Source organism: Mytilus californianus, unplaced genomic scaffold, assembly GCF_021869535.1.
Source record: "Mytilus californianus isolate M0D057914Y unplaced genomic scaffold, xbMytCali1.0.p SCAF_10, whole genome shotgun sequence".
In the NCBI taxonomy this organism is placed as follows: domain Eukaryota; kingdom Metazoa; phylum Mollusca; class Bivalvia; order Mytilida; family Mytilidae; genus Mytilus; species Mytilus californianus.
The window spans coordinates 53572458-53590208 of NW_026262582.1; the positions used below are offsets into that span (position 1 = coordinate 53572458).

The following is a 17751-nucleotide window of genomic DNA, read 5'->3' on the forward strand; positions in this document are numbered from 1 at the left end:
GAATTTAAATCAATGTATAAAGCCGTTAAAATTATTGATATTGGTTTCAATTCATCATACTGACATGAAACAAAAAATCGTTATAATATGTATGACTTGGACAGCATCTCCTGAGCGAAACCACATGTAAACTGAAACCAGATTGTTTGAACCAAGGGAGAATAACTTCAGTACATGTCATTATCAATTAGGTACAATGAGAGTTGCCAGCAATTGTACACCATAGATAACATAAACATATACTGTAAGTTTTTCTTAGAAAAAAAGCCAGTGAAAACTGTGCCTAATACATAAATCTATTTATTGGTCCTAGGTTAAATCAAAATAAAATACTATATCATTACAGAAGTAAACTCATTCTAAAAAGTTACAATAAAAGTCTTACTCTGTACACGGAGAATGGCCTCCGTTGTAGTAGCTCCTACAACATTGACAGCTCTGCACATGTATCTGCCTGTGTCTTGGTGGTACGTATCACTGATAGTCAGTACGTGGAGATCACCTTCAGTTGAGACTGTGAAATGACGTCCAGAGAACAGAAGTCGTCTTTCTTTGTACCACTCTATTTCTGGTTCTGGGAATCCCTTGACCTTGATCTCTAGTCTTACAGAGCTGCCCTCTACAATTGTAGTATCCTCTAATCCTTTGGTGAATTTAGGTGGAACAGCTCCCTCTGGGATGGTTTCTGAAATAATCAAGTTATAAATACAGTTCTGTATGTAATAAAAAAGACAAAAAATTTCAGCTCATCAGATTTTACCTTAATTAAATAATCTTGTTTATTTTAAATCTGACCAGTAAAAATTGAACAAAAAAAAAAAAACCCAATTTACTTGCTAATTTTAGTGCAGTGACTTGTTGTCTTGATTAAAGAAATAATTTGTTTATTTGTTTGTTTATAGATGTCAATCTTACCTATGACTTTAACATCACAAGCACACATTGAGCTTCCATACTGATTGACTGCCTCACATTGCCATTGTCCTGCATCTTCAGGAGCAATTTCATGTATAATCAGACGATATACACCCTTCATGTGCTCTAAGTCATATCTCTCGGATGATTTGATAACTTTACCATTGTGGTACCAGGTCACATCAGGTTCTGGACGACAGGTCACTGAAAAGTAATTATGATATCAATAAAAAAAACAATCAAACTACATTGTGGATAATATAGGTACAAAAAATTAATAATGATCTACAACATGTGACATTATTTTTTGTAAAGTATTTAAAAAAAAAAAAAAACTATGTCCTGAAATTCAAGCTAAACTGATAAATTGCAATGAAATAACTATCTGGCTTATACAGAATTTTAATTTGTATTTCTATCAATATTTACACTGACCTGTAACAGTGAGTTCTAGAGCCTCTCCCACACGTTTGACTTGGTCAATCAGTGGCAGTGTGAATGATGGTGGTACACTATTGTCTAACAAACTTGTATCATAGTCATGTCGGGGATATCTATAACAATACATACATTCTTATAATATTATATAGTCTATAAATCAACCAATATCAACTAGTTGTTGTTTGTTTGTCTCAAATGATTATCAATTTCAAATTCTTGAGAATAGTAGAATTTCTGCAGAGTTTAACCAACAAATATAGTTCAATAAAAGATTTTCATTCACTAATTTCAGGTTAGGCATATCTAAATGATCCTAAATAATAATAAAATTTGTGTCAAGAATTGAGATGGTAATTCCTTGATAATCAACTTACTGCATCTTGGCAATGGCTTCGTCTGCTGGTTTCTTCCTTCTTCTTCTGTGTTTCTTTTCTACAATAAGACAATATTAACATGTATATACTGATTATGATTCTTTCATGAAAGAAAGAGAGCCAAAGCCAAATTTCTAATCAAGGGTGGTACATCTGCAAAGATTTTTTTCATCTTGTATATACAAATGAATACATATTATGAAAAATATATGCTCTGATCACATTTTTCCTTCAAAGGGGAGTGCCATTGTGACCTACTAGTTACTGCCCTGAAATATATACTATATTTTTGACATTCAATTTTTAAAAATATTTGTATGAATTTTCTGCTCACCCATTCAGAACCAAAACTACCAAAATATATCAAGCTTGAACATACCATCAACACTGAGTTTTCCTGTTGTTGACACATCTCCAAATTCATTGACAGCCTTACAGCGGTATTTTCCAGCATCTTCTACTTCAAGATCATTTATCAATAATGAAGCATAATTGTCTTTGTACAACATGTGATATTTCTTGTCCTCCAAAATCTCATCTCCGTTAAGGAACCATGTGATCTTTGGAGACGGTTTACCACTAATCTTACAGGTTAATTCTACACGTGATCCTTCGTATCCATCTGTATCTGTCAAAGGCTCCATAACAACAGGAGCATGGGGTGGCATTTCTGAAAAACATAAGTACAATTTGTTTACACAAATAAGTTCATTTCTTGTATATTCTGTTTACATTGAAAACTGAATTTATTTATGAAAAGATAAAAATTAATTCTGCAGGCCAAAAAAAAGCTTCAAAACATATTTCTTTTAAAAGATGAGTAAACCTTCAAGATTTAGGAACTACAACTTGCATGCTGGCATCATTTACATTTGTACTGATGGAAACAACAACAACGCACAAATGTTGAGAAGAAAAATTGTGTTTTAAATGATAAAGTAAAGATTTTGTCATCAACGTGTAAAAATACATACAATTTGGTAAAGTTATTTTTTGCTTTTGTTTGTGTGTTGTTGGTACAGAAATTTTGATCGACAACAACAAAACATTCCTGGGAATCTGTCGAGCAAATTTAGGCAAGAATAATATCTATTATCAATATTTGACTAACAGTTTTAGGCTGTGAATTTGAAATTTTGGCCATATAACTTACCCATCACCAGGTTCCTGGCAAATACACCGTCATCTCCTTCTTTCCTGAAGATGGCGCTATTTCTGGACAGTTTACCGATGGGTAGAAGGTCAAGGTCATCTTCCTTGTGTCTATGTTTGTCATGGTAGTCTTTGTGATGGAGTGTTGACAATTTCTTGCCTGTGAGTTTCTTCTCAGCAGCACCCTGAATAATTATTTTATAAGAATTGTCAAGAAACAGCTAAAGTGAAATATAACTATACTGTCTTTGTCTGGTAACTAATGTTTCCACAGAACATTACTTCAAATACCTTTTTCATGGTTTTAATTGCTACTCTAATTAAAATATAAATAAAGGAACAGGGGCATGAAGGCATGTTTTGGTCTCCAAAGTTTTCACATTGTTTTTTGTATGTTCCACCAATAAAGTAAACAGTAAAATATCTATAACTGAACGGAAACCATACAACAAAAAATAGCATACTTTATTGTGTAATGACATACATATGATTATAATCTAGGATTCAGTAAAGAAAATAAAAAATTTTAGTTTGTGCATTGTTTTCATGATATTTGTATTCAGAATGCATAACCCATAGTCATGAGTCAACAAATACTTTAAACAAAAAAAAAAGATAATGTCTCACATCTAGTGTAAAATAGATTCATGCACTCAGGATTGGGGGTGGGATTTAAAACTTTATAATTTTCTTTCTAGTTCATTGAATTTTGGGTTCAAAAAGGCTTGTAACAACTATTGTAAAAAATCCAAAATTTTTAACCAAAATAATTCATATAATTCATACTTTAACCAAATATTTTTTGTGTTTCATGTTATGTGATCTTACTTTGCATGACGATGTATAACAAAATGTATTTTTCTATCTTTTGTAAACATGCACTTTTACAACATGAACAGGCCATCTGAAAATAAGTACTCAATTTTACTGTTGCTCAAATAACCAAAAATTTTACTCCCTACAAAATATTCTCAAAAACAAGAAACATTTAATAGTATTGAGAAACTGATGTGTTTTATTTAAAAATTATTGTTTAAAAATATTTGTATCGATATAAAAAGAGAGAAAAAAATGTTTTTTAAAAACTAAGTTTAAAGGGAGATAACCCTAAATACTTTTTCAAATTGGTTGTTTGAACAGTTTATTAAATGCGCAATAAGAGCATATACTCACATGCTTCAGAGTCTTGGCATCAACTTTAGGTTCTCTTGGCTAAAAAAGCAGCAGGATATTAATGCTAGCGTTTAATCTACTTTATAATTTACTGCTTTAATGGTAAATGTATTAATGTCTATGACTATTTCTATGTATGTGTAAATAAATTATGATTAAAGCATATGCAGCAAATGTGTGTATGTTTTTTTTTCAAATTGATACAAACATGTTTCATTTATCTATTGCATTTAAAATAAAACAGTGAAAATTTAAGCTTTTCTAAAATTAAACGATTATAACTTTAATAGAATACTAAATTACAAGTAAATGGAGATTAGTAAAAATATAAGTATAAAAAAAAAGTTTTGAAAATAAAACCAAAACAAATAAAAAAATAATAGTAACAAATATAACAGATTTAAGAAAAATAAAAAAATAAAGGTGAAATAATTAAAAAATTGTAAGAGAATAAAAAAAAGAAAAGTAAGAAAAAGAATGTACAATTATAACTAAATGAATGAGATAATTGGCAATGATAGGATGGAAACTAAGACAAAGCAAAAGCACACCAAAAGTTGAGATTCCTGAACAGGAAACAAATGTACAGATAAATTATATATATATCCATCAATTCCCTGAATATTGTTTGAAATAATCTGTTAAAAAAAATACTGATTTGAATCTAACATTCATACCACTATTTATATAGCAGCTTTGAATGTTAGCGCTATAATAATTCAGAATATATATTTTCTAAAATTGTTAAGAATCAGGAACCTCACTAATTACATGGATGGGAATTAATGACAACAACTAAACAGAAATAAAAAGAAGAAAATGCACATAAGATCTTACATTGAGCCAAGGATGACCGAGAGCATCATCAATTGTCAATCTATCGCTCTTGTCTTTTAACATCAGTTTCTGGATAAAATCTTTGGCATCATCAGAAATGTCATTCCACACCTCATCTTCAAAGTCAAAATCACCAAGTGTGATGTTAGCAAATGTGTCTAAATCATTCTCTCCAGCAAAAGGAGAATATCCACTTAGACTGTAACATAAAAAGAAATTGGTTACAGTTTGTTTAAAAAAATCCTTAACAGAAGCACAGTGATATGAAAGATAAGAAGCAAGGTATATGCAAAATGTTTTGACTATGGACCCTTTAATATGATTACTGTCTTTTATCTATTCAATAACAACTATCCTAAATATTTGTAATTCAAGGTTTTCAAGTTATCTTTCGTATCCCTTTACTTATCATGACTGACTGCTTCAATTTTCATTATATATTCCATTTCCACATATAAACACAAGGAGAAGAGAAAATAACCAACCAAAGAACAGTACAAAAGAAAGTGTACATCTGAGGATCTCCATATATATACCAGTAATGTACAGTCTGCCTTCAGTCCAATTCAACGTTTTACTTTTAAACTCTTTTTCCCAAAGTTATGTAACAACAGAGGCTAATTTCATCAGTAATAAATGACAAATTTACATGACATATGACATAACATCAAGAACCCACATGTCAGTATGACATACTTAAATGACATGACATAACACAAACTGTCCCACATGCCAGTGTAACAAACTTACATTACATATGACATAACACCAAGTGCCCACATGTCAGTAGAGAAAGATACTGGTTCAAAGCTGATGATTTCTGGAGCACAGAATTCTGCTGTTCCAAAAAGAACTTTGACGGTTTTTCCCTCCTCTAATTTCTGGGCTAATCCAAAGTCAATAATCTTTAGATCATTACTATCCTTGGTAACAAACATCACATTTTCGGGCTGTAAAATTAAATTTGGAAAATCAGAATACTCCATCTTAATAATAAGACAAGATATATAAAAACATTTTTAGATTTTAAGCTTTTACTTGCTTGTTAATTAAAATGCATGGACTTGCTATATATGCCCAATTAATTGAAATATGTGCATCAAATTTTACTAATCAATAAGACTTTTTTTATAAATTTTGATAAACATTGTAGAAATGATACAACATTTACCTTGAGGTCAAGATGTAGGATGTTCTGTCTGTGCATGTGTCTGACACCTTCACAGATCTGTTTCATGTAGGTGATACAATCCTTTTCTGTGAAATCAAAGTCTTCCTGGACTAGTCGGTCAAACAATTCGCCACCACTCAACCTGAAAAGTATAAAAAAGCATTATTATTTCCTATTGTTGAAATTATCATGTTAAATTGGAATAAAATTGAGAATGGAAATGGGGAATGTGTCAAAGAGACAACGACCCGACCATAGCGCAAACAGCAGCCAAAGGCCACCAATGGGTCTTCAATGCAGCGAGAAACTCCCGCACCCGGAGGCGTCCTTCAGCTGGCCCCTACTTTTGCTCTCCTCATATCTGTGGGCCAAACCAAAGTCAATGATCACATTGTTCTTAGTACAAAATGATCTTACATTTACATTAAAAATACTGTGTTGGTGGAGTGGTCTTTTGTACTGTTTAATATTTTTGGGTAATTCCTGTTATTATTAAATGTTTTATTCTACAGAAATATTAGCAAATCAATATTTGTATTTTACCACATCTTTTGTTTCTATTTCCTTTATAAACTTACAATTCTAAGATGGTGACCATTTCTCTTGCCTCGTTAAAGGCTTTATAAACTTACAATTCTAAGATGGTGACCATTTCTCCGGTCTGGTCAAAGGCTTCATGTAACTGTAAGAGTTTGGCATGATGCAGGTCATTCATGATGTCTATTTCATGTCTCACAATCTCCTTTTCATGTGGTTTACAGCGAATAAATTTGGCAGCCCAGTTCTTATTGGTTGCTCTCTCAATGGCACGATGTACAACACCAAAAGCTCCACTTAAAATACATAAAGCAAAAAATTAACATCGCTGAAAAGAAAGTTGTTCTTGAATGATAAGTAAGTCTTGTATTGTTTTTTAAAAGAGTTAAATATGCCAGGAAAATATATTGACAACTGAAATTAAAATAAAAAAATCTCTTTGCACAATGAATAATGGGAGTATATATGTTATACAGAATAAAATCAATGCTATGAAACAAGTGTAAATTCTCACCGTCCAATTTCTTCACAAATGATGTATTTTCCAAGGACGTCACCTTTAATGCGGTCTGGGTTCACATTATTTCCTCTGAAGCTGGCATCATCTGAAAAACAAAAAATATATATCAAAGAACAAGTAAGAAATGACAACAAGATAGTTATCTCCCTTGATCATATAAATAAAATGTATTTTACTATTCTAAAACTATACTGAATATCAGTTGTATGAAGAAAGTTTTTCTTATAGCTGAAAGTTGTTTTACAATGTTTTGAAACAAATTTAAAATGTATTCAGAAAATAGTAAAAGGAATATATCAATTTTTTTTTATAAAATCTTCCTTTGCGGTCTTTGGAACTTACACATGCTGTCATAGTCAACATCAGGTACTTGTTCTCTTGTCATGATAACATCTGATTCAGGTCCTGGCTCACTGATTCCAATCGTGTTCTCAGCTAAAACACGGAACTTGTATTCTTTAAACTCCTCCAGACAATCAACAGCAGAGAAAGGTGTTTTAGATGTAGCTGCACGTCTCCATGCTCCAGTTTGTACATCACATTTCTCAACAATGTAACCAGTGATTGGTGCACCACCATTATCTTCTGGTTCCTGCCAGGTCATCTTGATAGCAAATTTGTTGATACCAGTAATGACTGGTTTCCCTTCTGGTGGTCCAGGACGTTCTGTTAATAAGTAAAGCATTATAAATCAATAAAACTTGCAATCTTTAAATTTTGTTCTATTATCAAACCATTTTACAGATCTAAAAATGACAGTTTCAAAATGTAAAAAGTTGACATTTTTAAGTTTAAAATTAAAGTTTTAATGACTTATAAAATATAATATGTATATCTTATTAGTTTTTAAAAACTTACCAATGACCTTGATCGGTATATTAAGAGAGTCACTTCCAAGTTTGTTTTCAACACTGATTTTGTAGGTTCCACTATCCGGTCTTTCTGAATCATTAATTGTCAGAGTAGAGTGTTTAGGTGTCACTTTAATGTCAACACGACGTTTACGTTCAATAACTTCTCCTTCCACAGACCATGTAACGTTTGGCTCTGGTTTGCCACGATACTGAATTCTGACCTGGATTGTGTCCCCTTTACAGATGTACAGTCCGTCAAGGTATCTAGGTGGTACTTCAACAATCTTGGGATGTACTAAAAACAAAGATATCTTTTTCTAAGTATGAAATTCCTCTTTATTAATCGTGACATTGATTGAAGAAGAGGTTGAAAGCATTAAAATTTTTTAAGAAATATATATAAAAGTAAATTCTGAGTAAAAAATTCTATACCCTTTAACTAAAATTTAAACATTGCACATAATTTTCTCTTTGGAATCAGTAAAACAAATTGGTAATATATGTACCTAGAACTTCCATCCTGGCCTTGGTTGTGGCTGATCCCATGCGGTTCTTTGCCACACATTCAATGGTAGAATCGCCACCTTCCTCAACATCTTTGATGATAAGTGTGTGGACACCATTCTCACTCTTGATGAGGTAATGTCTACCAGTAAATACCTCTCTGTAATTCCTGTACCTATTTTTAATTAGATAAAAAAGTATATTTCAATAAAAGGAGTCTATGTTCTCAAGATCATTCAGTCAGCAGACCAACAACATAAATTCAACAAAAATATGTATATAGATGATTCTTTTTATCAGTGGTAAATACCTAAAAAAAAAACTGTTCAATGACAGACTGTTCTTACAGTGATCAAATTCAAATTATCATTTTATCATATACAGCACAGTATTCAAACATCTGTTTATCTTTTCAGATAATTAAATCTAGGAAATTATACCAAAAAAATTTGTTCAAGTAATGATTATTCTAATTACTCTGGAATAAGCAAAATCTAAGTTTAACTTGTGTCATCAGGCAAGCATTTTATGAGAGGTAATTTTGAATGTACTAACCAGGAAACATTAGGCATAGGTAGACCAGTGACTTCACAGGTAAATTTGGCCTCTTTTCCATCTACTGCTGACAGGTCTTCAATCTTCTTGGAGAATTGAGGAGCTTCCATCACTAAAATTGTAAATGTTAAAACATTATAACACTTAATTCCTGTTCAGTTTGGTAGTAAAATGAACTATAGGGTTCTACAGTCCACACATTCATTTTACAGAAATCAGAGACATATAATACAAGAGATTCGCAACTCTAGTAGAGTCTATATAACAGCCAATGAAATGACGTGGCCATCCGGAAAGCCGATTATTCCGATGGATTTATGGGTAAAAACTCGCTATTGTTGTGAAAAAGTTTCTACGCCTCGCGATTTTTCTAATGGATAATGCCGATACCTTTCACAGCTAAAGCATGCAAGTATATTTAAAAGTTACAAAAAACTAATTCTAATAATTTGTTATTGATAAAATGTGTTCTAATGATGAGATTAATCAAATACAAACAAAATTAAAACTCGGCACATTTTACTTCACCTCCTATTGCCGTAGAAACCATTTGATCTCCCAATTTTTTTCTTAAAACTTGGAAATATGCTAATAAATATATAATTTTATGGGGCAGTTCAGTTCAGTTCAGTTATATAATATTCCCAAATGTTGTTTCGTGAAAATAAGACTATTTTCGTAAAATTTGATCCAATAGTGTTTTTTTTTCAAAATTATCAACAAATGTGGCCATTTTTTCTTATTGATACCCGAAGCCAGCTGTGCTGGTACTATCATTTTATCTCGTAAAACTAGGAAATGTGCGAATAAATATTCAATTGTATGGGACTATATTACTCTCAGATGTTATGTCGTGAAAATAAGACCAGTTTCGTAATAAAATGCTCCGCAGGGCGCAGCTTGATACGACCGCAGAGGTCGAACCCTGAACAGTTGGGGGAAGTATGGACACAACATTCAAGCTTGATACAGCTTTGGATTTGGATTGTGATTAAATATTTGACACAGCATAGGTTTCTAACACAGATTGAATGTGGTCTAAGAACTTAAAAATTTTAAATTGGACATTCACCTATTATGGTCCAATATCCAAAATCTAAATACATGGTTAGATTCAGCATATCAAAGAACCCCAAGAATTCAATTTTTGATGAAATCAAACAAAGTTTAATTTTGGACCCTTTTGACCTCAATGTGGACAAAGTTGATAACGGGGCCCAAAAATCAAAAATCTAAATACATGGTTAGATTCAGCATAACAAAGAACCCCATATATTCAATTTTTGTTGAAATCAAACAAAGTTTAATTTTGGACCCCGATTTGGACCAACTTGAAAACTGGGCCCATAATCAAAAATCTTAATACATGTTTAGATTCAGCATATTAAAGAACCCTAAGAATTCAATTTTTGTTAAAATCAAACTAAGTTTAATTTTGGACCCTTTGGACCTTAATGTAGACCAATTTGAAAACGGAACCAAAAATTAAGAATCTAAATACACGGTTAGATTCGGCATATCAAAGAACCCCAATAATTCAATTTTTGATGAAATCAAACAAAGTTTAATTTTGGACCCTTTTGACCTCAATGTGGACAAAGTTGATAACGGGGCCCAAAAATCAAAAATCTAAATACATGGTTAGATTCAGCATATCAAAGAACCCCATATATTCAATTTTTGTTGAAATCAAACAAAGTTTTATTTTGGACCCCGATTTGGACCAACTTGAAAACTGGGCCCATAATCAAAAATCTAAATACATGTTTAGATTCAGCATATCAAAGAACCCTAAGAATTCAATTTTTGTTAAAATCAAACTAAGTTTAATTTTGGACCCTTTGGACCTTAATGTAGACCAATTTGAAAACGGAACCAAAATTTAAGAATCTAAATACACAGTTAGATTCGGCATATCAAAGAACCCCAATAATTCAATTTTTGATGAAATCAAACAAAGTTTAATTTTGGACCCTTTGGACCTCAATGTGGACCAATTTAAAAACGGGGCCCAAAATCCAAAAACTAAATACACGGTTAGATTCAGCATATTAAAGAACCCCATGAAATCAAGAATAAAACCCCATTGAAATTGGTCAAGAAATAAGCAATTTATAGGAAGTATCTTCTTTTGCACAATCCTGTGCTATTAAATATTTCTTGCTATTGTGCAATACTGTACAATTGACAATTTCTTGCTATTGCGCAATATTGTGCTATTGGATATTTCTTGCTATTGCGCAATACTGTGCAATTGAAGATTTCTTGCTATTGCGCAATACTGTGCAATTGAAGATTTCTTGCTATTGTGCAATACTGTGCAATTGAAAATTTCTTGCTATTGCACAATACTTTTTATATAATAATTTACACATCCTGTTTGGTGTGTATCTCCTACCATATCATTATTATTTGATTTTAAATATAAATCAGAAATAACCAACTTAAAATGGAAAATTTTAAAAGAAACAAAAAAGGAAAAAAAGAAAAAAAGGGAAAAAAAATAAATCCCCCCCCAAAATTTTTTGAACCCCCATTATGATTCATCACCCCCAAACTCAATCCCAGCCTTCCCTTTGTGGTATGGTACCTTGCAGTACAATTTCAGAGAGATCCATACACTTGAACACAAGTTATTGTCTGGAAACTAAAAAAAAATGTGTTTTTTGGCCCCTTTTTGGCCCCAAATTCCTAAACGTTTAGGGCAATTACCCCCAAACTCAAACCCAGCTTTCCCTTTGTGATATGGAACCTTGTAGTACAATTTCAGAAAGATCCATACACTTACACACAAGTTATTGTCATGAAACTAGAAAAATGCTTGTTTTTTGCCCCTTTTTTGGCCCCTAATTCCTAAAATTTGGAGGCAATTACCCCCAAAATCAATCCCAGCATTCCTTTAGTGATATGGAACCTTGTGGTACAATGTCAGAGAGATCCATACACTAACACACAAGTTATGTCTGGAAGTTACAAAAATGCTTATTTTTGGCCCCTTTTTGGCCCCTAATTCCTTTACTGTTATTACCATAACCCCCAAAATCAATCCCAACCTTCCTTTTGTGGTATTGAACCTTGTGGTAAAACTTCATAAAGATCCATTCACTTAAACTAAAGTTAGAGTGAGAAAACCAATGTGTCTTCGGACGACGACGACGACGACGACGCCAACGTCATACCAATATACGACCACAAAAATTTTTTTGCGGTCGTATAAAAATTGATCCAACAGTTATTTCTAAAAATATCAACAAAGGTGACTATTATTTTGTTATTTATACACAAAGCCTGCTATGCTAATTTTATCAATCTGTATCGTCAAAACTAGAAATTTACAAATAAATATGTCATATGGGGATATATATTACTCCCAATTATTTTTTCTTTTCTTTTCTTTTTTTTTTTTTTTTTTATTAAACTGGCTAAATATTGAAACTGTTCATGGACAAATTTCCTTAAATCAGTTCTTCATTTTTGTGCACTATGAAATTTATAGCCTGCATTTTGTTAGGCAATTTATTCATTTTTCATTCTGTTTATGGCAAAGTTGTTTATTTTCTGCTATTCTGAAGTCATTGTTTTTTTCTTCTTTTTAGGGTGCCAAAGATGAACGAATGCAGTAAATTTACAAAAGGAGTAAAATTTTCCTAGTAAAGGAAACCTTCTGCTGGTCGTAATTTTATGAATGAGCTTCGTGCATCTGTTGTCGTTTCAGACTACGCTTCTCATTCAAAACATGAACCTAATTCATTTTTAAATTAAAATCGTATTGAGGACATTTCAATGGTGACTGCAAAAGATATATATATATATATATTTGATAATAAAAGATTTTATTTACACCAAGGATTTGTATATGTATACATATAAACAATCTAACTTTTAAACTGCCATCTCTTTACCCCAGAATAAAAAAGACAAAAACCACTACAAATGATTGTCTCGTGGAATTAAGGTTATAAAATACTTTTTAAATAGTGTCTTCCATGTTTCTTTGATGTATGACCTCGACTCCCACTTCAATATTGTGGTTTTTTTTATAGATTTTTTGTTGCTTCAAGGACACACATATCCATCTATGTATGCAGTATTGTCAATTGTTTTTGTTGGTGGGTCTCTCGCTTATGTCTTCGTCACTTTCACTATCAACAAAGAGTTCGTTATCAGTTTATTCAACCAGAGACATATATACACATATGTGTATATATGTCGTATATATGTCTCTGATTCAACTAGGAATATATCTAACTCGTTACTATTCAGTGTCATCCTACGAAATAAAATCGGAATTTTCCATATTGCGTGCACATGAATGAAGCTTTATTCAAATGAGAAATTAATTGTAATTTTCTTAAATATTATTTCTCAATGCACACTTCGAAAATGAAGAAACCATAAATTTACCGACAATCATTTAAAAAACAACTCAATGCAAGCCTATGATGAAACTGTCAAACAACACTTAGAAATCAAACATTTACCGACAATCCTACAGAACAACTCAATGCAAGCCCAATTAATGATAAATATAAAAATAAATAAAATTTTAATAATTTATAAATATCAAGAATAAAAAACAAAGCCTATCATGATTAACAATTAATTAACAAATAAATTAAGTTTTTTTTCACATTAATTAATCTTACATTTTGTGAATTGTATTTTTGGAAAGAGAGTTGACACCTGTGGTGTAACAACTTCATGTTTACAAGATGTCAATTAAAACTCATTTTTTGTAACATGTTCGTGATTTACCTGGTCATCGAATAATTCAAACCTAATATACATGTCACACTGTGAAATTATGTCTCCGAGAAAGGTGTATATTCAATAGAAACCCATTATGAAACTATCAAACAAAATTAACTCTGATACAATTTATCAAGTGTTAATTATTCAATATAATTTTTTTTTAATACAATATCAAATTATGTCTCTTTTTCAATAATACAAATCTAAAATCAAAATTCCATTAAGATAAATAATTATATATGAACTCAAATTATTTAACTAATTATGATAAATTTAACACTGAAACAGTTTATGTTATGCTTAAACATTGGTCCTTACTTCGAGTACTTTTAATACTTTTATTAATGACTTTATTACCTAAGGAGATCTCGCGAGGTTTAACTAGTGGCCGCGTGTTTTTACGGGATTTCGCCGAGTTGCGAATCTCTTGTATTATATGTCTCTGCAGAAATGTTATCAAGATGCAACATTTGATTTAACTATTTCAGCCAATCCTCTACTCATGCTCAACACATAAGAATATGAAATTTCAATATAAAACTAAAAATCTTTTCCAAACCAAATTTAGACTTTCAAAGGTAATTAAACCTGAAACGCAAAATTGATTTTTTTATTTTGGTTATAACTTTTGACTAAAAAAGACCTGCTAAGAAATAATACCACATAAAATGAGAGAAGAGAAAGTTGATTCAAGCATCACATATTAGGAGTTTTGGTAATATAACATGACACCTGTAAACAGTACCTTTCTGTTCCCGGCAGTAAAACTGTTCCGTCTCAGGAGATGGTTCGCTGGCTCCTTCGTCATTGACAGCTCTCACTCTGATACGATATGGAATATCTTCAAACAAGTTATTAATTCTGTACTTTGTGTCTGCTATTGGTACTTTGTTAATTGGCATCCATGTTCTACCGGCAACATCTTGACGTTCTAACATGTAACCAATGATTGGTGAACCTCCATCATGTTCTGGTGGTTGCCATGACAACTCAACAAATTTGGGTCCAAGTGCTGTGATTTCTGGTGCACTAGGTGGTGCTCCTGGACAATCTAAGAAGACAAACAAATTGTATCACAAAAACTTTTAAAACATTTCATAAACATATTTTAATTCCCAGTAAATTCTACATTATTCTTTTTTTCCTACATGTATACAAACTTTTAAACAGATTTCATAACTTCACACATTATTAATCTACAGTTCATTTCAATATTACCAAGGTTCTGTTTTAGTCAGAATCTTCATTTAAATACTTATGTGAGAGGGGGGATTAACTTGGGATTCACTTGGAGAATTACAATGCTACTGTCTCACTCAAAATTGTGAATGTAATAGTTTATTTTAACATTACCTTTTCTTCCTTTGAGTTCTACTGGTTTCTTTAATTCAGCTGGACTACTGACACCAGTTGAATTTTCTGCAAACACACGGAAAAAGAATGTGCCTCCTTCTGGTAAATCACTAATATGATGGCTCTTGATAAGAGGAGGTACGCGAGTAACACGTTCCCAGTGTTCACTGTCAGGTGTACGTTTCTCTATCGTGTAACCAGTAAGTCCTTTCTTTCCAGAATCTGGGGCTTCCCAGGTTAAAGTCAAAGAGTCCTTAGTTACATCTTTCACTCTTAATGATGTTGGAGGTGATGGTAGCTCTATAAAATAAAATTTTCAGTCAATTTATTGAGTAATAAAATTAGTCACAATAATTAAAATCAAATATTGGTTTTACAACTAACAATCTTAATTAAGAAATTCATGAGTTTAATGAAAATGTATTTACTTGAAAATATTTCTAGTAATTAACCTACCATCAATAGAAAAAGATTCTAAAATTTAACATCTTAAATCAGAAAATATGAATCCAGCTGTTTACACCATTTAGTTGATAGAAACCAAAGAGTCGACGTTAGGGTTAAATCAATTGTTTGAATACATACCCATAACTTTCTTGGGAGCAACCATTAGGTCCGACTCTAATGGTTGACTTCTTCCATAACGGTTTTCAGCATACACTCTGAAAGCATAGTCTTTATTCTCTGTTAAACCAGTCACTGTGTAGTCTGTAGCAGTTCCTCTGGTGTTTGCAACATGGAACCAGGTGTGTCTGGTACCTTCACGTTTCTCTATAGAATATGATGTGACAGGTGATCCACCATCAGTTGTAGGAGGCTTCCAGTCCAAGGTCACACTGTCCTTGGTAAGGGGTTTAACCTTCAATGGACCTTTGGGTTGACCTGGTGGTCCTGAAAATCAAAAGTAAATGTAAAGCATCAAGGTGGTGAAGTCTTGGACATTATTTCTGATCTCCATATTTTGTTTTTGTAATAAATAACATTACTGATACTCAAAATTTAAATGCAAAAAGTAAAATGAAAACAATTGAAATGTGATAACATACCATATTTACTCTTTGGAGCAATTGCTTGGTCATTTTCCAAAGCAGGTCCAATTCCAGCCTCATTTTCAGCCATGACACGGAAATAGTAATCTTTCTTTTCTATCAGGTTGTCAACATCTGCAGACAGTGTATCTGGTGGAAGTCTGGCAACTCTAAGCCATCTTGGAAGTTGAGCTTCACTTTTTTCAACAATGTAAGCTGTTAAATTTGATCCACCATCTTTTTCTGGTGGTTGCCATGATAACTTAACATGATCTTCTGTTATATCTGATACTCCAAGTGGTCCTTTTGGTTTAGATGGTTTTGCTACAAAAGATGAAAATGGAAATGTGTTTTCATAAAGACTTCAGTAAAACAATTTGCTTTTTGGAAAAAAGGTGTTTCTCTTTATGTTCAATTTTTTCATTGATTTTTTTAATACTAGATTAATTGTAAATAGCATAATTTTTTTAGCATCTTTAACTGAAATACTTTACCCTTAAACATGGTACTTGTATGATAGAGGAACGTGGAGGCTTCTATAGCTCATAATTTAAGATACTCCAGCAAGCATCTAGATGTAGAACAACAATAAAAGCAAAGATCCTTTAATAATTGGTTAGTTCAAAGTATTGAATTATTGGATAACATGATTATTTCATGCACAGAAAACCCTGTATACTTTTTCTATAATTTTGTTACATTTCAACCTTGATTATTTTTTTATTACAGTTTTAAGCATATACTAATAATACTGACCAATGACTTTCTTTGGTTGTATAATAGCCTTTATTTCAGCAGGTTCTCCTACACCCACTGAGTTCTTTGCCTTGACTCTGAACATGTATTCATTATCTGTTAACAGATGTTTGGCTTTGTATATATGTACTGTACTTCCAACATCCTTGACCTTAGTAAAGTCGCCAAATTTGTCATCTTTCTGTTCAATGATGTAACCATTGACCATAGCACCACCGTCAGATTTTGGTTTCTTCCAGCGGATTGTGATGGAGTCTTTTTCAATAGCCATGGTTTCTAATTTCTCAGGTGGTGATGGACGTTCTATAAAATATGAAATAGGGTCATATTATTTATAACTGAGAGCAAAGTATGGATATTTAATACCATCTCATTCAACCTGTGTCATTTACAAAAGTTCTGACCATGGTAAAAAATATTATAAGTAATATGTTACTATGAGTCATATCATTCCTTTATTTTATCTGCTAAATTAAAAACGAAATTATTTTGAAAAAAAGACTACATACCCAGTGGTCTTTCTGGAACAGCTGGTTTGTCAATGACAGCAGGTTCACTCAATCCTTCAGCATTTTCTGCATAAACACGGAAGATATATCCTCGTCCCTCCAGTAGATTTTTGATAGTATGCCATGTGACATCAGGTTCTACCCTGGTTACTCTGATCCACTGAGATCTGCCTGGTTCCTTCCTTTCTATTGGATAACCAATGATTGGAGCGCCACCATTAGATTCAGGTGGAGACCATTCTAAGGTCACACTGTCTTCAGTGACCTCTGTTACCTCAAGGTCTTTTGGTACTGATGGTACATCTTAAAAGTGAAAACAT

The 17751-nt window shown here is 32.1% G+C and overlaps 1 protein-coding gene across 1 annotated transcript in view; it reads right to left on the reverse strand.

Annotated features, from left to right (window-relative positions):
• The window catches only part of LOC127718789 (titin-like), a 319779-nt gene that overhangs the window by 18954 nt on the left and 283074 nt on the right, over positions 1-17751 (reverse strand). The window contains exons 203-224 of the mRNA XM_052224839.1: positions 17432-17734; positions 16923-17225; positions 16185-16490; positions 15724-16029; positions 15139-15438; positions 14531-14836; positions 9034-9145; positions 8481-8653; positions 7979-8269; positions 7463-7786; positions 7115-7205; positions 6696-6896; positions 6064-6205; positions 5643-5842; positions 4893-5091; positions 4056-4094; positions 2884-3067; positions 2110-2400; positions 1731-1788; positions 1351-1469; positions 916-1119; positions 386-685 (exon numbers count right to left, since the gene is read on the reverse strand). Coding sequence (XP_052080799.1) covers positions 386-685; positions 916-1119; positions 1351-1469; positions 1731-1788; positions 2110-2400; positions 2884-3067; positions 4056-4094; positions 4893-5091; positions 5643-5842; positions 6064-6205; positions 6696-6896; positions 7115-7205; positions 7463-7786; positions 7979-8269; positions 8481-8653; positions 9034-9145; positions 14531-14836; positions 15139-15438; positions 15724-16029; positions 16185-16490; positions 16923-17225; positions 17432-17734 — 4752 coding nt within the window. The remainder of the gene's footprint in view (positions 1-385; positions 686-915; positions 1120-1350; positions 1470-1730; positions 1789-2109; positions 2401-2883; positions 3068-4055; positions 4095-4892; positions 5092-5642; positions 5843-6063; positions 6206-6695; positions 6897-7114; positions 7206-7462; positions 7787-7978; positions 8270-8480; positions 8654-9033; positions 9146-14530; positions 14837-15138; positions 15439-15723; positions 16030-16184; positions 16491-16922; positions 17226-17431; positions 17735-17751) is intronic.